The 23,827-nt window shown below is 38.2% G+C and overlaps 1 protein-coding gene across 3 annotated transcripts in view; it reads right to left on the bottom strand.

Annotated features, from left to right (window-relative positions):
- LOC117150634 (lachesin) overlaps nucleotides 1-23,827 on the bottom strand; it is a 291,978-nt gene that overhangs the window by 195,778 nt on the left and 72,373 nt on the right. For all 3 annotated transcript variants that reach the window (XM_033317607.1, XM_033317606.1, XM_033317608.1), the window contains one exon: nucleotides 10,065-10,196. In XM_033317607.1, the coding sequence (XP_033173498.1) occupies nucleotides 10,065-10,196 (132 nt within the window). The remainder of the gene's footprint in view (nucleotides 1-10,064; nucleotides 10,197-23,827) is intronic.

The raw sequence follows: 23,827 nt of genomic DNA, 5'->3' as shown, positions 1-23,827 counted from the left end.
GCATCCGATAATTTTAAAGTTGTAAAATCAAAAACTGTTAATAATTGTTCCGTTACTGAGCGATCGTTTACTTTGTCCGATATTGACACCGAATTAGTCGACAATGAGAAAGCTCAATTAATTGAGCTACTTGAAAAGCACTCGACTTCATTTACCAACGGGATACCTCATACTCGAGTAAATACAGGCGAAATGAAAATCCGTTTGATTGACCCAACTAAAACTGTTCAGCGCCGACCTTACAGACTTAGCCCCGAAGAGAGAGAAGTAGAGCGAATGCAGGTGAGCGAATTGATAAGATGTAATATTGTTCGCCCAAGTTGCTCCCCCTTTGCTAGCCCCATGTTGCTCGTCAAAAAGAAGAACTTAACCGACTGTCTATGTGTTGATTTTAGAGAGCTAAACTCGAACACGATTTCGGGATAAATACCCCTTGCCGCTTATCAGCGATCAAATTGCTAGACTTCGCGGAGCAAATTATTTCACATGCCTGGATATGGCAAGTGGTTTCCACCAAATCCCGATTCACCCTGAATCCGTGGAATATACTGCATTTGTGACCCCAGACGGCCAATTTGAATTTCTTACAATGCCTTTTGGCCTCAAAAATGCGCCATCTGTTTTCCAGCGCGCAGTCATAAATGCACTTGGTGACCTTGCTAACTCTTTTGTAATCGTTTACATGGACGATATAATGGTAGTATCGCCAACCAAGGAATTGGCTTTGGAAAGGTTAAAAACTGTTTTGAATGTTCTTACAAAGGCTGGTTTTACCTTTAACCTTGCTAAATGCAGTTTTCTCAAAACAACGGTTCAGTATTTGGGCTATGAAGTGCGAGCGGGAGAAATTCGTCCGAATGTGCGAAAGATAGCTTCATTAAGCTCCTTGCCTCCTCCTCAAACTGTCTCCGGCGTTAGACAATTCATTGGCTTGGCCTCTTACTTTCGCAAATTCGTGCCTGGATTCTCCCAACTTATGAAACCATTGTATTCACTTTCGTCTGGTAGTGGCAAGATTACATGGAGCGCTGAGCTGGAAGAGATCAGACTTAAAGTTGTGACGATCCTCACAAATGAGCCTGTTCTGGTAATCTTCGACCCGCAATATCCTATTGAGTTGCACACTGATGCAAGTGCCTGTGGATATGGAGCGATACTTTTGCACCGTATAGAAAGTAAGCCCCATGTAATCGAATACTTCAGCAAAACAACATCCTCTGTTGAATCTAGATATCACTCCTACGAGCTGGAAACCTTGGCAGTGGTAAAAGCCGTTAAACATTTTCGCCATTACCTAATTGGCCGTGAGTTCGTTGTCTATACAGACTGCAATTCATTAAAAGCTTCTCGCACATAAATAGATTTAACCCCCAGAGTTCACCGCTGGTGGGCCTACTTACAATCGTTTAATTTCGAAATTCAGTATAGAGAGGGTAAGCGTATGGCTCATGTAGATTTCTTATCAATAAATCCTTTATCACCCGAACACATTTTGTCAATAAACAAGATTCCCGAAAAACGAGTAAATCTGTCTGAAATTTCAAGTACTTGGCTTCTTGCTGAGCAACGGTTAGACCTTGAGATAATAGAAATTGTTAACAAATTGGAGTCAGATGAATTGGCCGAAAACTTGGCCAAAACGTATGATTTGCGAAAAGGTGTATTATATCGCAAGGTCCAAAGACGAGGTAGAACAAGTTATTTACCAGTTGTACCCAGAGCTTTTAAATGGTCAGTAATTAACCAGGTACACGAGTCGATAATGCATTTAGGGTGGCAAAAGACACTTGATAAAGTGTACCAGTATTATTGGTTCGCTAAAATGAACAAGTATGTTCGAAAATTTGTTTCAAACTGCATAACTTGTAGATCAGTGAAATCATCTTCCGGGAAGGTTCAGGCGGAACTTCATTCCATTCCGAAGACAAGTATACCGTGGCACACCATCCACATAGATATAACGGGGAAATTAAGTGGCAAGAGCGATTTGAAGGAGTATGTCATTGTTCAGATCGATGCCTATACAAAGTTTGTTTATCTGTATCACACCTTGAAGATAGATGCCGAAAGCTGTGTTAATGCTATGAAATCTTCCATATCCTTATTTGGAGTACCAGATCGCATCATCGCCGACCAGGGCAGATGTTTTACTAGCTCTAAGTTTTCAGAGTTTAGCGTATCGCAGAAAGTTGAACTTCACTTGATTGCTACGGGAATGAGCCGTGCAAATGGGCAAGTGGAACGGGTGATGGAAACACTGAAAAATTTGTTGTCAGTGGTAGAATCAAGTCAACGATCGTGGCAGGACGAACTTGGCGAAGTCCAACTTGCACTGAATTGTACTATTTCTCGTGCCACTGAGGCAAGTCCGTTAGAAATGTTAATTGGTAAACAGGCTCGACCCCTTGGATTAGTTCCCCCATGTGAGACCGAATGTGAAATAGATTTGGCAACTGTTAGAGCTCATGCGACAGAAAATATGAATTCCTTAGCGTCTTACGACAAATCCCGATTTGATAGCAGTAGGGCAGCCGTTGACAAACACCACGTAGGTGACTATGTGCTATTGAGGAATGAAGAAAGACACCAAACTAAGTTAGATCCGAAATTTAGAGGACCGTTTTTGGTGACTGAAGTATTAGAGGGTGTCAGGTATACACTAAAGTCGTTGAGGAGTAACCGATCGTTCAAGTATTGCCATGAAGATATACGTAAAATGCCGGATGCAGAAATCCCGAATGAGTTAAACGAGAATGTAGAGCAATAGCTGAAATATAGAAACAGTTGAATGAAAAGAAAAGCCCGCCAATGAGTTCTTTTGTGAACGAGAGATATCCGTCTAGGTGAGACGATGAATTGTGAGTTATCCGTCTATGTGAGACGATGAATTGTGAGTTATCCGTCTAGGTGAGACGATGAATTGTGAGTTATCCGTCAGGTGAGACGATGAATTGTGAGTTATCCGTCCAGGAGAGACGATGAGTTTGGATTGAATTAATAATCAAGTGTGTGTGAACTGGCGGAAGATCGATATATAGAAATCGATAAATGATAATGTTAAGATAAGTTGTAAGCTGATGTATTACTGATCAATGGAACTGAATATGAAAATAGAATAAGTTATCCCAGCAACAATGAAATAAAAGCTGTTTTGTTTCTTTACAGAATTAAGATTTAAGAAATACACCTAATAATGTCAAACTAATGAAATTAAATGTTATTGAATAGTGATGAAAGTATGTGATCTTGATATCTTGGTATCTCGGTATCAAAAGCTTACACGAGGACGTGTAAATGTCAGAATGGCCGTGTCGTGGCGAAAATAATGAGTATGCGTGTAGTCGCTGTTTACTTCTTCTCCATGTTCCCTTTGCTATTATGCGTGTTCCTATTTATTGTCAATGTGTGAGGATGAATAGATGAATTATCTATGAACGGGATTTTCCAAAAACGAGAGCGATAGAGCTGTTGCTGAACGTGGCCACTTGCGCTGCTTGGTTAGAAAGGGAAAACGATATAATGAAAAGGAAATGCCAAAAATTGAGAAGAGACAAAGCAGGCTGCACGAAACTGGAGTGGGCATTAATCGTAGAAAAGCCAAAGCAGACGCAAGTGGACTCGTTGACTGCGCACAGCTGCATAGAATTATATAGTGAAAAAGAGACATAAGCGACGCTGATATGGACGGACGGACGGACGGACGGACGGCGAGGCCCCTGATATTCATAACCCGACATATATATGTATTGGTATAGCGGTTGTTGTACCCTGACAAAATGTGTATAGGGATATTGGGGTAGTAAAAAATTTGAATTAGCGAAAAAAATATATAAGGTATAGAAATTTGTAAAAGTATTTGTATAAAGAATGTATGAATATGTTTTAAAAGTAATACGGATAATATATAATTTTAAAAATGTAGCGTATTCTATTTCTTCCCCTTTTCCTTAAAAAATTTGTTTGTGTATTTCTCCTGAGTGCGTGTATCTTGTTTGCTTGTACTTATCGTTAGTGGAGTGCGTTGTCGATCCTAACGAATACGTTGGGATCTGTAATTTAATATTATTTATAAGTGTCTATAACATCAAGAAAATGTAACTATTAAAGCCGCCGGGCCAAGTGGTCTCAATACAATGTTACTTTTAAGTGTTTTCCAGTGTACGTCGTGCATCCATAAGATTTGATTACTTGTATATTTTTCTTTTATGATCCGATGCGCAAAAGCATTCCGACTCCGCGGCAGTAGTCTTGTCGATTTTACTGAGTACAATTTATGTCGTTATGCGACACCGTCCACAATGTAGCGGCCGGACGCTGCGGCGTGTATGCAAGTATGCGCGCCCACATAAACAAACTCAAGTGGTCGACTATCAAGTGCGGCTGCCGAGGGCGGGTTAGGGGCTCTCTACGAACTGCTGTCGTTGCCAGTTTCCCTTTCCTTACCTGGCACACAGAAAGAAATGATTGGCCGCACTTATATTCACACATGCATTACTTAGGTGGCGGAGCACTGGTAATTATTAAGTTGTGGCATATAGGTTTCGTTATGCTTTCCTTTTTTTTTTTTAGTGTGGCTATATTCACATATTTATGCGCGATGCATGAGCGGCTATCAAGAATTGATTGCCGTCTAAATATGTCTGCATAAATTTTTCTTTGTGTAATGTGCGAAATTATTTATTTTTATTGTGTCACATATATTAGGCGTTTACATATTTTAATGCGCGATGCATTATGTAGCGACAGTCAGCGATTGATTGTCGTTTTAATATATATTTATTAATATGCTTTTAGATTTGCGTGTGTAATGCACAACTATTAATGCCGTTTATTTTGCTTCCGCACACCGTTATTTGCTGATTTTGCATATTTGCTCTTGTGTATAAAGGTATTTATGTATGTTTGGAGTTTTTTTTTAGGCGCACGGAATTTACAATTTTACAATTCGTTTGGATGCACTGCATTATTTTTAATTTCGTTTCTTTTCTTTTTATTATTTTTCTTTTGCATTTGCATTCACGTATTGAAGTCACTTGGCCGGCTGCTTACATGCATTACAGTATAATATTTAATAATATTCCGGTGATCTTCATATCCTTCTTCTTCTGGATCTCCTTTAGGTTCCTTTTCCGGCTGCGCCAGTTAAGTCGTGGACTTTGATTTTGCTTCCTTTTAGTTTCCTTTTGGGTTTATCGCGAGGAGGATTTTATGATATTCAAGTAAGCCGCTCGAAGTTCCGTAACAGAATGAATTTTATTTCAGAATAATCTTTTCTCTGAGCCTAGCGTACAATTCTTTCTGCGCTGCGAAACTTCTTACGTTAGCGCTTTTCGCCCGGATGCCCCTTCCAGTGCTACGGTTTGGTTCTTGGAATCCTGACTCCAGTGTCCTGATCCAGTGTGGGTTGATGACTTCGCTGCGGTATGTGTCCGGGTTGAGTGTCTCATAAGTAGGCCGCTGCCCGTGGGGGTTTCGGGGGAGGTGAAGGCAAGCTTGTGCCGTCAGCGATAACTCGCGCGCCCTTGCGGTAGCGCCTTAATAGCTTCACGCGTTCCTTCTTCAGCCAGCAAGGAAAACATATTTGTGGGTTGCTGCCATTCAGGAGCTGACAAATGTCACGGCTTGGCGTTATGTTCCAACAGCGTTAAATCCGGCTGACATCTTATCCAGAGGATCCCTGCCGTCTGAGCCTAGCGAATCGTCACTCTGGGCGCATGGACCCACCTATCTTACGGAGCCTAAAAGAGATTGGCCAACAGCTGTTTGTCCTGACAAACCGGTGCTTGAGCTTCGTCGAAGTGTGTTCATCGTAAAGTCGCCGTACGTGGATGTAATTGCTAGCTCCAAATTTGCAAATTCTTACCCCTCACTGCAACGAGTGTTTGCATACATTTACAAATTTTGTTATGGAATTCGTCATCCTGGGCTCACCGTCGCACACATTCAAGAGGGTACTCATATGATGCTGCGGTTGGTGCAGCTAAAAAGTCCCTAAAAACGCTGGGAAGAGTTTCCTCGTCTAGTCCCATATCCTCGCTCTCGCCGTTCCTGGATCAATTTGGACTTCTTAGAGTAGGCGGTCGCCTCCGGAATTCGTCATTGGACTTTGATGGCCGCCACCCGAAAATCCTTCCAAGGTCCCATCCGGTGACTCTGGCAATTATTTGGCATTACCATGAAAGCAATCTTCATGCCGGACCTCGAGCTCTTCTGGGTGTAATTCGATCCCAATATTGGCCTATTGGAGGGAGGAAGACGGCTACCAAGGCCGTGAACAGGCGCATCAGATGTTTTCGGATTAAGCCGCGGCTGATAGAGCACATAATGGCGGACCTTCCCAAGGAGCGCTTGGAAGGATCTCACGCTTTTGAGGTTGCTGGTATAGACTTCTGTGGACCCTTCTTTCACAAGTCGGATAGTCGCAACAAGCCCGCGGTTAAATGCTACGTCTGCGTATTTATATGCTTTGCAACCAAGGCAGTGCACCTGGAGCTGCTCAAGGATCTCTCGACAGTTGCGTTTCTGTGCGGACTCAAGAGGTTCATATGCACCCGGCGGAAGCCGAAGCAAATTTGGTCAGACAACGCCACCAATTTTGTCGGCGCCAAAAATGAACTTCTGGAACTTCGAAGGTTATTTCTCAGCAGCGAGCATCAAGGCTCCGTTCAGAATTTTTGCCTTTCGAAGACGATTGACTTGCGGCTCATCCCTCCACGGTCGCCCCAGTTCGGTGGACTTTGGGAAGCAGCGGTGAAAACGGCCAAACATCATTTCTACCGCACTGTGTGTACTGCGGTTCTGACCTTCGACGAGCTGAGGACGGCTGGTGTGCCACATCTCGGCAGTTATTAACTCCAGACCTTTAGTTCCCATTTCAGAGAACCCTGCCGATCTGGACGTCCTCACATTTCCTCATTTCCTCAATGGTGGTCCGCCTTCGTCGCTTGACGAGCCAGATATAACGGGCCTAAACTATAATCGGCTTGACTCTTGGCAGCGCATCTCCTTTCTTCAGCAAATATTTTGGTCGCGATGGAAGGAAGAGTACTTGACGTTGCTCCAGCAGCGCTCCAAGTGGCGTACCTTAAAGCCTGGCGTAGCCGTGGACAATGTCGTTCATGTTAAGGACGAGAATCTACCCCCAATGAGATGGCCTTTGGCGAGAGTCATGCAGTTGATTCCTGGCAGAGACGGCGTCGCTCGAGTTGCAGAATTGAGGACCGCGTCTTTAGTAATAAGGCGGGCAGTGAACAAGCTGTGTCTGCTTCCCCTTGAGGACTCTGTTGGAAGCCAAGCTTCCAACGGGGGGAGGATGTTGGGTCATGCAGCCGCCAAAACTGTGCAGTAGACTAAACTCATACTCTTTAATATTGTAAGCCGAATTGGTCAGTGGTAGCAGTTGCGATGCCCATAGTGCAAACCGCTGTTCTCGCACGCATTTATCTGTACGGCGCTCATTCCTTGTTATTTTTGTTATCTACCTACGTTAAGCTTGGGCGCTGCATTTCGGCTGTCTGTCCAGCCAATTGCCTTTTCTTCGTGTTTCGGAAAAGACTAAGCTTGTGCATTCGATATAGCTCTTTGTCGGCCCTAGCTGCCGTAAACAATTCGCAAAATAAACAGTGTCGTAAAATAAACAAACTTTCTTCGGCTTTTTATTATTCGCAACAGCTTTTGAAAAAGCTCAATAGCTAAACAAAAATAATGAAAAAATATCCAATATTTTATTAAAAATGTGGGCGTGGTAGTTTTAGGCGGTTTTAGGGCGTTAGAGAGGGCGTGGCAAAAAGTTTTTGGCAAATCGATAGAAATTGACAAAACAAAAATTTTTCAAAAATTTGGAAGTGGCTGTTTTGGGCGGTTTGAAGAGTTAGGGTGGGCGTGGCAAAATTTCTTTTTTCAAATCAATAGAAATTTACAAGATTAATACAAGTGTGAAAATATATCTAATAGAGTAGGAGTTGCAACTTGGGTCAACAAACTTGTGCAGTGTTTTTGTCTCTAGAATATGTATTCTAAATCTCAACCTTCTAGCTTTTACAGTTCCTGAGATCTCGAAGTTCATAAGGACAGACGGACATGGCTAGATCGACCCGCCTATTGATCCTGATGAATAATATATATACTTTATATAGTCGGAAACTCTCCTTCTGCCTGTTTCATACTTTTCAAGGAATCTATTATACGCTTTTACTCTACGAGTAAGGGGTATAATTAATATCATTTTATAGCATTACATTTACATTTTTGTTAGCGATAACAAAGCTTTCCATTATTTAAGGGTTTGTGTCTTGACTAAGAGTCTTCTGAAGAGTGGAGTGGCTTTTCAAAAGATCGGCTTAAGTTTTTCATATGGAGAATAAATATGTAACTTTTGAAAATTATAATTATCTTTTTCACATTATACCTACCTATTTACTATAGTTATAAAATACCCTCGCCTGTCGTTATGGATATACGAATTGAAACTGAATAAATTGTCTGATACGGAAAAAAGCAACACTGAAGCTAGATAGTCGAAAGACATGCATCGAATGGGAGAAGAGAAATTAGGCATTTGTCTGAAGTTTTTTTGGGATCGCCAACACCTCTTGATTTGGAATGGGGAGATTATGTATGGTCGGCGGAGCAACAACTGAGATTCAATATCTGCTTAGTAAAACTACCCGGTTCGTTCCGCGCGAGTTTTTTTATTTAAGATTAATAAACTTCCGAGCGAGTAGGTTAAGGAACCCACCTTCTAACAAGTACCAGAACCTGGGACTATCCTTGAATACACACCATATCAGCTCTTGTGGCAAGATCACTATTACCATTGCAGGTTGTATTCTACAAATTTAAAAAATACATTTATTAGGGAGTTCCAGACGCACAGGGAAACAAAATTATGTTGTATCAGTTTATCAGCATCCACGCCGTTTACCAATATGTGATCATAAAACAGTTGACGATTAAGTTAAAGAGTGGCTTGCTGAGAAGATCATTCAGCCGAGTACCTCTGAGTAAGTGTCGCCAGTAGTTTTGTTATCGAAGAAAAATGGAAAGAAGATACTATGCTGCGACTACCGAAAGTTAAACGTAAAGATTATCAGGACAACTTTCCGATGGCTCACAAGAGATCATTCACTACTTTGGATCTAACAAACGGATTCTTCCACGTTCCGATCGAACCGGGCTCTCGAGAGAATACATCATTTGGGCCCAATCTGGACAGTTTAATTTCCTTTATGTTCTGTTTGGCATGTTCATGGCAGTTCTAATGGAGCTCATTGCCACCAACTTTGTCGTTGTGTACATGGACGACGTAATAATACTTAATCAGGACATAGAAGAAGGAAAGTTAAAGGAGGTTATAGTGACGTAGAATGCGCACATTCTTATAGAATAAGCACATAGAAAAAATATAGATGTAAGAGAAAATAATGAATTAAACAGAAATGAAGAAACATAAAATTCATTAAGAAAATAAAGATCAAACGATGAAGTAAACAGAATTAAAGAAACATAAAATAAATATAGAAAATAAAAGACAAATCATGAAGTAAAGAGAAATAATAACATACAACATTTGAATTCAAACAAGCTGGAAGCTGAGGGCCACACTGGCTAAAAAGTGGATCGAACACAAAAAAAGAAATGAGTCGAGATATACGGTCACACCACACCTCGCAAACCGCTATATAAAGCGGACCACAGACCTTTCTCAGGTCGTCATTTAAAATGCCAAGCAAAGAACTCGATACTTGATAGACCTCCGATTCTGCGAAGAGTAGTAGTTGTGCACAAAACAAAAAGATGGGCACTTGAAGAGGATTTCCTTACAATAGATTTCTAGTAGTAGCCACATAGAGGAGGTCGTAAATGTACCTACCCTTGTCTATACATACACACCTACAGACCTGTATAAGAAGGTTCTGCAATTATTATATCAACTACTCCTCAGTCTTCCTCGGGAACGAAATACGAAACGAAATTTGTTAGCCCGACATCACGCCCATCTCATTCTCTCTTGTTCGTTGAATCGGCTTACGTTTCACAGTGGCTTCTGTTTTAATAATACTTACAATTAACGTAAACGTTAAAACGCTTGCTAACTGAAGGAGGTATTCCATTAGATGCGATGCAATTGTATTCTCCCATATCGGAACGGTGCACATTTGTTAAGACCAGCCTTTCTCCTTCCACCGACTTAAGACCTGCAAGGTTCAAATTATTTTAATTTTTTAAAATTAATTACGTAGTTTTTAGCAACACTTATAACAATAAATATAAAGAGGGAATGCTAAAGTCAACATCCCCGACTAACAGATACCCGTTACTTAACTAGTGAAAATGCGAACGGGAAATTTCATAATCTTTCTGGGATATCAATAGATATTGGTAAACATAACGAAAAAAAAACTTTACAATTGTTCAAAAGTGTGGGCGAGGCAGGGTTGGGCGATTTGCGGGCATAATTTCGATAGAAATTGACAAGACTAATAAAAATATGATAAAATATCACGTTTTGAAAAAGTGTGGGCGTGGCAGTTTTGTGCCGCTTGTGGGCGAAAGAGTGGCCGTGGCAGCATGGGTCAACAAACTTGCGCTGTGTCTATGTCTCTAAAAACTGTATGCTTAATCTCAACTCTGTAGCTTTTAAAGTTCCTGAGATCTCGACGGACGGACAGGCAGACGCACATGGCCAGATCGACTTGGCTATTGATCCTGATCAAGAATATATTTACCTTATATATATAACGCTACCTTCAGCCTGTTATATACTTTCTAACGAAACTAGTATACCCCTTTACTCTACAGCCAATGAAAATAACCACCGTTTTGTGTCGAAACGTTGGAACTTTTACTTAATAGTACTTAATAGGCAAAGTGGAATAAAAAATAAATAACAGATCGGAAATATATATAATGTATATTTTATATAGAATTTAACATTTGATATTTCTGAGTTATATTTTCATCTTCTCCTCTGATGAGTTCTTAAAAACTAACCAACTCATTTTGAGAACATATTATTAATAGATGTCATGCTCATAATTCGTACTTCATATCTAATATGCACCGCATGAGCTTCCTTAACAGCTTATTCCTGAGATCCTTGTCGCCTGAATGTGTACAAACCTTACCTTATGGACCTCAACCTCGTTAGCATTCCATAGAGATTATTATTATAAGTGGATCAAAGAACTTGGATATTGTCGACGATGGGTTGATGTACGGTCGGTATTTGAAAAAAATTAAATAGAAGTTGATATGAAGCTGGGTCCCAGGGGAATCACATAGATGATTCGATGCACGATAGCTTGAATCCCGTGATTGCGCAAGAATATCGACTGCCTTTTCAGAAATAATGGAATATTCTCCGATGCCAGAAAAAGAGGTTTGAAATCTTCTATGATTTAAATTCAGTTGACTAGCTAAGCAAGAAACTATAAAGTTTAGCTGAGAGGCTGAATCTAAAATTGCTCGGTAAGGCATAAGTGCTCCAATTCAGTTTCTTACGTAAATTAAGCAGTTGATCGGAAATACTATTTTTTGTGGTGCTTTTTTGAGCGGTGCTTCATGCGACAATATCTGCAGTAAGTCGACTTGCATTACTTCAAACTATGCCCCTTGCACACATAATTAAGGCAAATGTGTAAAGGTATTGAAGACTTGAACTAAAATTTAAAAATCGAGAACAGTATGCAATCACAGAACCTCTGAAGATCCCTTCTCAAAACTTTTAAAGCCAAATATTGCCGGAATGCGCAAAACATTATTATTAAATCGATTAATCAGGAAATTCATAGCCTTTTTATAATTGACATTCGAGAACCTTACGGTTTTTTCTATTTTTTATTTTTTTTTTTTTTATTCTTTTTTTTTTTTTTCTAATTTTGTAATATCAATTCATTCATTCAGCATTATATGCATTATATACTAAAAGTTGGGAGAAAGTCCTGCTAATTAGAATTGCATCCATGAAAACGATCAATTTCGAGATTTGGCAACAGAGGCTTCATAGCTCGAAAAGATATATCATCATTATTAGTAATTTCTATATATGTTGATATCCAATTTTAAAGATCTGATCCATTCCACTTGCGCCAGTAAGTCAGCTTCATCAATCCGATTAACCGAATCAGCGTTTAAATAAAACTTCATCAAGCTCATCTGCCGCAAAATAGATTAGCTCGGTCCACTTCATTTGAGGATTCGTTTTGAGCCCGAATCAGGTTTTCCGTATAAGACTAGACAAAAATAAAATAAAATAAAGTGTCCGATCGCGACAGAGCGGTCCGCTTTGCACTTTTATATGTGTTTAAATATGTTTTATGTTCGTGTGTTGCAGAGTTGCAGACTCCGATAAAAACTGCGATAACGTCGGGATCACCAAGTGTTTATGAGGAATGATAAGAACACAAGCATAGGTTATTTTAATATAGTGACGTATGAGAAAAACAAAGAATGAAAATAATAAATAAATAAGTGAAAAATAAAATCAAACAATATTTAGTATAATAAGTAAGAAAGATACAAACTAAGATTCATAAAGACATACCGAAGACATTGGTTAACTAAATAAAATAAGAACAAATATATAAATTAACTTAAAAACAGCAACAAGAACATCAGCAAAATGACAAACGTTCCACCCCTGTCGGATATAAACGAGACCCAAGTTGCCTAACAGAATGGTATGCGAAAAAATGTTACGGTGATCCGCACACGATATACACATTTGTGAGCTGTATTCTTTTATACTGTCTGTTGGAATATACTATTCAACCTACAAAAATAACGTTAAACAACACTACTTTATATTTGACATGAATGGCCACACCTTTTATTTGTTCTCTCATTCTTGTACGTTTTTTGCTGTGAGTAGGTCGTGGTGCTGGTGTTGCAGTTGAAAATAACTTAAAATATAAAACATAAAACTCAAACACAAACTTGACTATTTATTTATTTATTAAGAAAGGAAATATAAATTATAAACTACAACAGGTAATGGGCCCAGTCCATGCCTAATAAACAATTAAATTGTGAATTAAAGATTGTGAAAATAAATTGTGAAATAGCATTTTTTTTTCACATTCTTGTGAAATTAATTCCTTCTCAGAATTTGAGTGAAAAATGGACAAGGCTAAACGTAATATTAAGCCGTTTGATGGCGAGAAGTACGCGATTTGGAAATTTAGAATTAGGGCTCTTTTAGCCGAGCAAGATGTACTTAAAGTAGTTGATGGTTTAATGCCTAACGAGGTAGATGACTCCTGGAAAAAGGCAGAGCGTTGTGCAAAAAGTACAATAATAGAGTACCTAAGCGACTCGTTTTTAAATTTCGCAACAAGCGACATTACGGCGCGTCAGATTCTTGAGAATTTGGACGCCGTTTATGAACGAAAAAGTTTGGCGTCGCAACTGGCGCTGCGAAAACGTTTGCTTTCTCTGAAGCTATCGAGTGAGATGTCACTATTAAGCCATTTTCATATTTTTGACGAACTTATAAGTGAATTGTTGGCAGCTGGTGCAAAAATAGAAGAGATGGATAAAATTTCTCATCTACTGATCACATTGCCTTCGTGTTACGATGGAATTATTACAGCGATAGAGACATTATCTGAAGAAAATTTGACATTGGCGTTTGTGAAAAAATAGATTGCTGGATCAAGAAATTAAAATTAAAAATGACCACAACGATACAAGCAAGAAAGTTATGAACGCGATCGTGCACAACAAAAATAACACTTATAAAAATAATTTGTTTAAAAATCGGGTAACTAAACCAAAGAAAATATTCAAGGGAAATTCAAAGTATAAAGTCAAGTGTCACCACTGTGGCAGAGAAGGCCACATTAAAAAAGACTGCTTCCATTATAAAAGAATATTAAATAATAAAAATAAAGAAAATGAAAAACAAGTTCAGACTGCAACATCACACGGCATTGCGTTTATGGTAAAAGAAGTGAATAATACTTCAGTGATGGATAACTGCGGGTTTGTCCTTGATTCTGGTGCTAGTGACCATCTTATAAATGATGAGTCGCTGTATACCGACAGTGTGGAGGTTGTGCCTCCACTTAAGATTGCAGTGGCCAAGCAAGGCGAATTTATTTATGACACTAAGCGTGGTATTGTCCGACTACGGAATGACCATGAGATTACACTGGAGGATGTACTCTTTTGTAAGGAAGCTGCTGGTAATTTGATGTCCGTAAAGCGTCTCCAAGAGGCAGGAATGTCGATCGAATTTGACAAAAGCGGTGTAACCATTTCGAAAAATGGGTTAATGGTTGTCAAAAATTCAGGTATGTTAAACAATGTACCTGTGATCAATTTTCAAGCATATTCTATAAATGCTAAGCATAAAAATAATTTTCGTTTATGGCATGAGAGGTTTGGCCATATAAGCGATGGCAAATTATTAGAAATAAAACGAAAGAATATGTTTAGTGATCAAAGACTTCTAAACAACTTAGAGTTATCATGTGAAATTTGTGAACCCTGTTTAAATGGTAAACAGGCAAGACTTCCTTTTAAACAATTGAAAGATAAGACTCATATTAAAAGACCACTTTTTGTAGTACACTCAGATGTCTGTGGGCCTATTACTCCAGTTACTTTAGATGATAAAAATTATTTTGTGATCTTTGTTGATCAGTTTACACATTATTGTGTAACTTATTTAATTAAATATAAATCTGATGTGTTTAGCATGTTTCAAGATTTTGTAGCCAAGAGTGAAGCTCATCTTAATTTAAAGGTTGTGTATTTATACATTGACAATGGTAGAGAATACTTGTCAAATGAGATGAGACAATTTTGTGTTAAGAAAGGAATTTCTTATCACTTAACTGTGCCACATACACCTCAGTTAAATGGTGTTTCTGAGAGAATGATAAGAACCATTACGGAAAAATCTCGAACCATGGTTAGTGGTGCAAAACTAGATAAAAGCTTTTGGGGCGAAGCAGTATTAACTGCTACTTATTTAATCAACAGAATTCCTAGCAGAGCACTTGTTGATAGTTCAAAGACCCCATATGAGATGTGGCACAATAAGAAGCCATACTTAAAACATTTGAGAGTGTTTGGTGCAACTGTTTATGTGCATATTAAAAACAAACAAGGAAAGTTTGATGATAAATCATTTAAAAGTATTTTTGTGGGCTATGAACCCAATCGTTTTAAGTTGTGGGATGCTGTAAATGAAAAATTTATTGTCGCAAGAGATGTTGTTGTCGATGAAACCAATATGGTTAATTCTAGAGCTGTTAAATTTGAAACAGTGTTCCTGAAAGATAGTAAGGAAAGTGAAAATAAAAATTTTCCGAATGACAGTAGGAAAATAATACAAACAGAATTCCCGAATGAGAGTAAGGAATGCGACAACATACAATTCCTAAAAGATAGTAAGGAAAGTGAAAATAAAAATTTTCCAAATGACAGTAGGAAAATAATACAAACAGAATTCTCGAATGAGAGTAAGGAATGCGACAACATACAATTCCTGAAAGATAGTAAGGAAAGTAATAAATATTTTCTGAATGAGAGTAAGAAAAGAAAGCGAGATGATCACCTGAATGAAAGTAAGGGATCAGGCAACCCGAATGAGAGTAGGGAAAGTGAAACAGCAGAGCACTTAAAAGAAATTGGAATTGATAATCCAACTAAAAATGATGGCATAGAAATTATTAATAGAAGAAGTGAGAGATTAAAGACTAAGCCTCAGATATCCTATAAATAAAGTTGTTCTAAATGCTCACACTATATTTAACGATGTCCCAAATTCATTTGATGAAATTCAATATAGGGATGATAAATCTTCTTGGGAAGAAGCCATCAATACAGAGTTAAATGCTCATAAAATTAATAATACTTGGACAATTACAAAAAGGCCTGAAAACAAAAATATTGTAGATAGCAGATGGGTATTTTCTGTTAAATATAATGAACTTGGAAATCCAATTAGATACAAAGCTAGATTGGTTGCACGAGGATTCACTCAAAAATACCAAATAGACTATGAAGAGACATTTGCTCCTGTAGCTAGAATTTCAAGTTTCCGATTTATATTGTCATTAGCAATACAGTATAACTTGAAAGTCCATCAAATGGATGTAAAAACAGCTTTCTTAAATGGCACGTTAAAAGAGGAAATTTATATGAGACTTCCTCAAGGTATATCGTGTAATAGTGACAATGTGTGTAAATTGAATAAGGCAATTTACGGACTCAAGCAAGCGGCTAGATGCTGGTTTGAAGTATTTGAGCAAGCATTGAAAGAGTGTGAGTTTGTAAACTCTTCAGTTGATCGCTGTATATATATTTTAGACAAAGGTAACATCAATGAAAACATATATGTATTATTATATGTAGATGATGTGGTTATAGCTACAGGAGATATGACAAGAATGAATAACTTCAAAAGGTATTTAATGGAAAAGTTTAGGATGACTGACCTAAATGAAATAAAACATTTTATTGGAATTAGGATAGAAATGCATGAAGATAAAATCTATTTAAGCCAATCTGCATATGTTAAAAAAATTTTAAGTAAATTTAACATGGAAAATTGTAATGCAGTTAGTACTCCTTTACCTAGTAAAATAAATTATGAATTACTTAATTCAGATGAAGACTGCAATCCCCCATGCCGTAACCTCATAAGATGTTTAATGTACATAATGCTTTGTACACGCCCAGATTTAACTACTGCAGAAAATATCTTGAGCAGATATAGTAGCAAAAATAACTTCGAGTTATGGCAGAACTTAAAAAGAGTTCTTAGATATTTGAAGGGCACTATCGATATGAAATTGATTTTTAAAAAGAACTTGGCATTTGAAAATAAAATTATTGGTTATGTGGATTCTGATTGGGGTGGTAGTGAAATTGATAGAAAAAGTACAACAGGGTATTTATTCAAAATGTTTGATTTTAATCTCATTTGTTGGAATACAAAGAGACAGAACTCAGTAGCAGCCTCATCAACTGAAGCTGAGTATATGGCCCTATTTGAAGCCGTGAGAGAAGCTCTATGGCTTAAATTTTTATTAACTAGTATTAACATTAAACTAGAAAACCCCATTAAAATTTACGAAGACAATCAAGGCTGTATTAGCATAGCAAACAACCCCTCATGTCATAAACGAGCTAAACATATTGATATTAAATATCATTTTGCCAGAGAGCAAGTTCAGAATAATGTGATTTGTCTTGAGTATATTCCTACAGAGAATCAACTGGCTGACATATTTACAAAATCGTTGCCTGCTGCGAGATTTGTGGAGTTACGAGACAAATTTGGTTTGCTGCAAGACGACCAATCGAATGCTGAATGAAATTTTTATATATATTTTTCAAATTTAAATTCCTGTAAACATATTTTGTTACAATGATCTGATCGGGTTTTTCTGGGTTTTCCCCGTATCCTCGCAGCAAATGCTGGATCAGTTAACACTTCCCAGAATGCACACCACCCACATTTGATACTTACTAATGAATATTATGGTTATGTTTTTAATTATAGACGTTATTTTTGAGGGGGCGTGTTGGAATATACTATTCAACCTACAAAAATAACGTTAAACAACACTACTTTATATTTGACATGAATGGCCACACCTTTTATTTGTTCTCTCATTCTTGTACGTTTTTTGCTGTGAGTAGGTCGTGGTGCTGGTGTTGCAGTTGAAAATAACTTAAAATATAAAACATAAAACTCAAACACAAACTTGACTATTTATTTATTTATTAAGAAAGGAAATATAAATTATAAACTACAACACTGTCCCTTAATTTTTTTTGTTAAGATTATTCAAATCTACTACAGAAACCCAAAAGCAAAATATCTCTGATAAGTCATAAAAGGTCTTTCATCAGAATACTAACCAGACTTTTAACTTTACATTATAACTCACCAGAGCAGTTACATTGAAACTAAAAATTTGACTGAATGAATGACTGAAAATTTGAACTGAATACCAGTTATACACAGTTAACATGATATCCCAGAACATTTTTGTTTTACCAACCCAGAGGCTAATGCAACAATAAGCTACCGCGATCTTTGCAATGACAATTTGAACTTATTGAAGGCAAATCCGCTGTCTCAACTGTGACTCTGACAAAACAAAAATTCAGAATTGTAGTAGACTACCGAAAATTAAATCACAGTTACAAGCATGGAGCACATTTTCGGAAAATTAAGCATATGCAACTTCTTTACAACTAGCAAAGGGTTTCCACCAGATGGCAATGTATCCACATTCAGTTCCAAAGACAGCTACTAAGCACGGTAATTATGAATACTTACGCGTGCCATTCGGTTTAAAAAACGCAGCAGTCACCTTTTAACGGTGCATGAATTTTATCATGCAATCACTAAATAATAAAACTTTATACAACATAAGCAAACTTCACTTAACTACATTCAAAATCACTCATACATCATCAGCAAAAAAACAAAAGAAATAGACAAACCTAAAACATATCTAGAATTTTAACACTGAAAGGTAACACAGCTGGACTAGACAGAATGAACTATGCTATGATAAAAAACCTAGACAAAACAAGAGAAAATGCTATGGTCGAGTTCCCCGACTATTAGATCCCCGTTACTCAGCTAGTGTGAATGCGAACGAGAATTTTAAAAATATATAAAATTCTATCATTCTATCTATCTATTCTATTAAATCGATAAAAATTTATAAGACCAATAAAAGTATGAAAAAATGTCGAAAAATGGTTCAAAACGGTGGGTGTTCACACTATAACTTGTGCGTACTTAATGAGTTCAATTCGGGTGTTTGAATCTAACTGACTCGCTGCTGCGAGGGCTTCGCCTTTTAATCATTCTTACATAGGTTCTTATCATCTAATTATATAATGCAGCGCTTGTAAGACGCCGCAGTCTGCGTTGGTAAATGCAGCTGAGTTTTATTTTTAAATCTATGTCTGAGGCCTATGACCGCGCTAATCATCTCCCGCGTGGTCATATCTCTTGACACTCCGGCAATAGGCCGCTGCAATCGTACTTATCTGTAGTTGCCACTTATGCTGTCCCGTGACATGTTTATTGCGGCCCATAAATAGAACATATTTATAGTTTGCCTACTTATGTCTAAACACATATTTAGACATTCTCCGGGGGGGAAAAGTGTACGGCCAGTAGTCGTCTCTCATTTATGCGTTGCCTCTGGATATAAATGACCAATATAATTATGATAATCGTTGTCAACCCTAGAGCCGTGTGGAAAATCAAGTCATCAATGTGTACCTTGTTATTTTTTAGAGTCTTTATGCGCATTTGAAGATTTTGCAGTTCATTAGTGTTGTTGACAATCAAGTGCTTCAGCGGAACCACGTTCCATGTCTCCTTGTCGTCTATAATTCGTAAACTTGGAAATATAGACATTTCAGACGCTGTCGAAATTACTTTTTGAGGAGTAATTATTGTTGTATCCCCTAAGTAGTTATATAGTTATATGCAAGTAGTTATATAATTCCTTGATTGGGCAGTCTTATAACTTGATGCTGTTCGTTGCATCTTATATTAGCTGTTGTATTCCGAAACAGTCTAAATCGCCAACGGTTGGATCCACTTATCTCTTTGATGAGCGAATTGCCTTGGTTTCAATGGTGATATTTCGCAAGATTGATCATCCGCGTTTTTCCATGCCCAATTATTTTCGCAAAGCCATGTTGTCGAATCCTCTTGTCTGCATTGGTTAATTTCCATTTCAGACATTAGGAGATATGCGTTTATGTCTGTATTGAACGCAAAAAATTTAGAATTCAATTTCGGAATAAGCTTTGTTCCGTTTGTCCACAGTGGTATTGGGATTACTTCAAAGAGATCCGTTTCCTGATTGTTGTATATCGGCAATTTTGCTTCAATGAATAGGACATTATCCTTCAAAATAGCTTGTGCCTTCATCAGTTTATAGTTCAGTGGTAATTGTATAACTGAATTTCCACCCGGTAGCATTTGTTTTCGTCCTAATTTTTGCTTAACTTTTTCGAGCTCCTCCAGCATTTTGTTAGGCGCAATTAGTGTAGGATGGATTCTTCCTTCACTAATGTCCCTTATCATTGAGATCGCTGTTGCTTGTAGGCTTTCTGCCTCTTCAATCCAGTTTCGCACTTGATTTGATAACATAAGGAATTTAATTGACTCCTTATATACCATAAAGTACTCCTTCATGGTTGACTTGTTGGGTCAGTTTTCCCAAATTCCGGTTTGCTTCTATCGTAGTTGCTCTTACTAATTCTTCCGTGGCATTGATGACCCAGGTCTGATTGTCAACATATTCCATTAGATATTTTTCGTTTTTTATGATCGTTTGCATATTTTCCTGTATTCTATTTGCATTTCCGATATCAAAGAACAGTATAAACCTTTTCTTTCGGTTGGTACGGTGCCGTAGTTTTTTGTCTTTTTCTTTGATGTTGTCAATTTTTGTCCGTATTGTCGTGCCGATGAAATCGCAGTAGTCCTTGATGTCTCCCATTTTTTCGCAAGCCAAGCGGGATTTTTCCAGGAAGTCCTCTGATTGTTTTATGACATCAAAATAGGCTTGCATGTCATAATAAAACAATAATAAAAACTGGATGTGGCGACTTCAATATTACCAATTTTGTTCATCAAAACTGCAGCTTTTGTGTCGGTGTCATATCATATTGCCACTTGCGCCATTTAATTAGAGTATCGAATATATCCTTTTGAATCTTAGGACCAGCTATAAATACTCTCATTTAGGCTTAGTCCATTTGTCGCCTTTGCGGATGCGTCAAAAAGTACTAGTAGCTTCGTAGTTAAGCTTCCAGGCCTGATGATTGCTTGATGGGGTAAATAGTATTTACCTTTGCCCGTTGTCTTTACAGATTCCATATGTCCCATCTTAAGGTGTTCTTTCATGAATTCGTCGTATGCAGCCCAGTTCTTTGGGTTTCTTTAAAACTTCTTTCTTTTCCATTTGCATAAGCCTTGCCATTGCCTGTTTGCGAGCGTCTCCCAGCTTTGCCTCTTTGTGGAATGGAATTGAAACCACAAATCTGCCTTCCTCGTTGGTGACAGTTGTTTCTTTGAATTTTCTTTTGCATTCTGCATTGTCTGTAATCGTATCCTCGGCTTCATCTTCCAATTCCCAAAAGCTTTTCTGCTCGAGTTATATTTCCGGACACAATCCATCCAAATCTGGTTTTTTGTCCCAAGATTCCATTCATGGTTTTTATTTTCTCCATCATAATCAGGGGAAATAGGTCCACACCTATCACCATGTCAATTCTGCTTGGCTCGTTGAATCGTGAATCGGCTAGCCTGTAGCCCTTCCACTCTTTGTTGATATCAATATCAAACTTTTTGCTGGGAAGGGCTCTATGGAGTGTTGGTGCTTTCGTTGATGTTTTAAAGCTGCTTGGAATTTTTGGTTTGATCGTCAGGTGGACGCTATTTTTGGATAATTGACTCCTTATTCTGGGAATCCTTAATATTTGTGCTGCTTCCTCTGAAATCAGCGTCTTCTGGGATCCACCGTCAATAAGCGCCCTCAACTTGTTGTAACCTCCAGATTTGTTTTTCACTAAAACAACAGCTGTAGACAATAGTGTGTCTTGGCCTTGCTTGAGGCTATTGCTGTTGATACTGCGTTTTGTGTCTTCATGAAGAAGGCTGTTGTGTCCTTTGGAGCATCGATTGCATGTAATTTCCTTTCTGCAGTCGATAGCATTATGCTTTCCAAAGCATCTAAAGCACATGCTGTTCTTTTGAACGAATTCTTTTCTTTTTTCAATTGATTGCGCTCTGAATTTGAGACACTTTGGCCATCCTTAGAGCAAAAGGCACACGATCTAGCTTGCACTTTTCTTGTAGCAAGCTGAGCGGTATTTTTCGTAATGGCATTTACTGAGTTGTTTTGTTGCTCAATAAACTCCAGTACGTCTTGCAAGCTGTTCATTCAGCTGTAAGGCTTCTGGCGAAAATTTTCGCAGTAGAATTTCTTCTAAAATTACGTCAGCAGAGCTTTCTATTTTTCCTTTTTCCTTTATGATGAATATGCTCTCAGTCGCAGTATCCAAAAACTTCCTTAAGTTTTTCTCATCACGGGGCAGCAAGCACTCCAGTTCCATTAATTTGTTGAAGTGTAGGGAGAATATTTTTCTGCTATTCTCATAGCGTTTGCAGATAAGCTCCCACGCTGCTGTATAGCTAGCCGCTGATCCCGTTATCAAATGGCTAACCACCATTTGAGCTTCTCCTTTTAAGCCGGCTCTTAAATATGCCAGCTTCCTTGTGTTGCTGAGATCCTTCCTGTTGTCTATTAGCTCAGAGAACAGCTCGTTAAATGTTGGCCATTCCTTCGCATTTCCATTGAACGTTGGAAGGTCCACTTTTGGGAGTTCAGGCACGTCGTAGTTGGAACTTTTGAACTGTTCCAACTTCATTTGAAGTACCATCTCTAGTGCGGCAACTTCAGATTGCAGAATGTCTGCCTCATCTTGATCAAAGGCAGTTCTGTCATACTTGTTTTCAAGCAGTTTCAGTGTGTCCGTCACGTTGGACCAATGACTTTTCATAATTGCCAGCTGCTTGACTAGTTCAATCTCACTTGAACTATCTAGGGCTCATCTGTTGCCTCACCCTGTCCGCTCTTCTATCCACCAGTTGAACCAGATTATCAACTGGACTGGAGCTCCAAGCTGATGCGGTATCAGATAATTTTGATCCGCTTGGTATATTTATTTCTTCAAGTGTTTCTACCTTTAAGAGTGACTCTTTGTAGGCCTTGATAGCATCCATAGTTTTCATAAATATTTTATCATTAAAATATTGATGATCGCCAACTCCCAATTATACCAGCGCATTGTTGTTAGTATCGGACTACCAATACATCTATTGCTGATATAGATGCCTTTTCCTTGATGGCTTGCAGAATTTTGTTCTGCAGCTCTCCTTGTTCTTGCACCAATTTCACAGATCTTTCCGACAACATCTTGGGAAAACAATCACTGTGACTTTTTTGTGCTTTCGGCTTGTATTCTTTGACGTGATCCGTTGGAAGATTTTTTGATTGGTCGCCCAGTTGACCTAGCTGTGCCTCGACTCACAGCTGATTGATCAGCCAAGGAAAAGCAAGAACACAATGTTTAACCTTATAGTCCCAGTACTTTAAGGCTTGGTCTTTTATTCTGTGTTTCTTACCACTGGTGGGGGAAAACAACAGAATTTCTCGAAGGACCAAAATGAGTGCGTTCTCTTTCTGCCTCTTCAATCCAGTTTCGCACTTGATTTGATAACATAAGGAATTTAATTGACTCCTTATATACCATAAAGTACTCCTTCATGGTTGACTTGTTGGGTCAGTTTTCCCAAATTCCGGTTTGCTTCTATCGTAGTTGCTCTTACTAATTCTTCCGTGGCATTGATGACCCAGGTCTGATTGTCAACATATTCCATTAGATATTTTTCGTTTTTTATGATCGTTTGCATATTTTCCTGTATTCTATTTGCATTTCCGATATCAAAGAACAGTATAAACCTTTTCTTTCGGTTGGTACGGTGCCGTAGTTTTTTGTCTTTTTCTTTGATGTTGTCAATTTTTGTCCGTATTGTCGTGCCGATGAAATCGCAGTAGTCCTTGAAGTCTCCCATTTTTTCGCAAGCCAAGCGGGATTTTTCCAGGAAGTCCTCTGATTGTTTTATGACATCAAAATAGGCTTGCATGTCATAATAAAACAATAATAAAAACTGGATGTGGCGACTTCAATATTACCAATTTTGTTCATCAAAACTGCAGCTTTTGTGTCGGTGTCATATCATATTGCCACTTGCGCCATT

The sequence above is a fragment of the Drosophila mauritiana genome, chromosome 2L, assembly GCF_004382145.1.
Source record: "Drosophila mauritiana strain mau12 chromosome 2L, ASM438214v1, whole genome shotgun sequence".
In the NCBI taxonomy this organism is placed as follows: Eukaryota; Metazoa; Arthropoda; class Insecta; order Diptera; family Drosophilidae; genus Drosophila; species Drosophila mauritiana.
The sequence above is the reverse complement of the archived record's forward strand: the minus strand, read 5'-3'. Positions and strand labels throughout refer to the sequence as shown.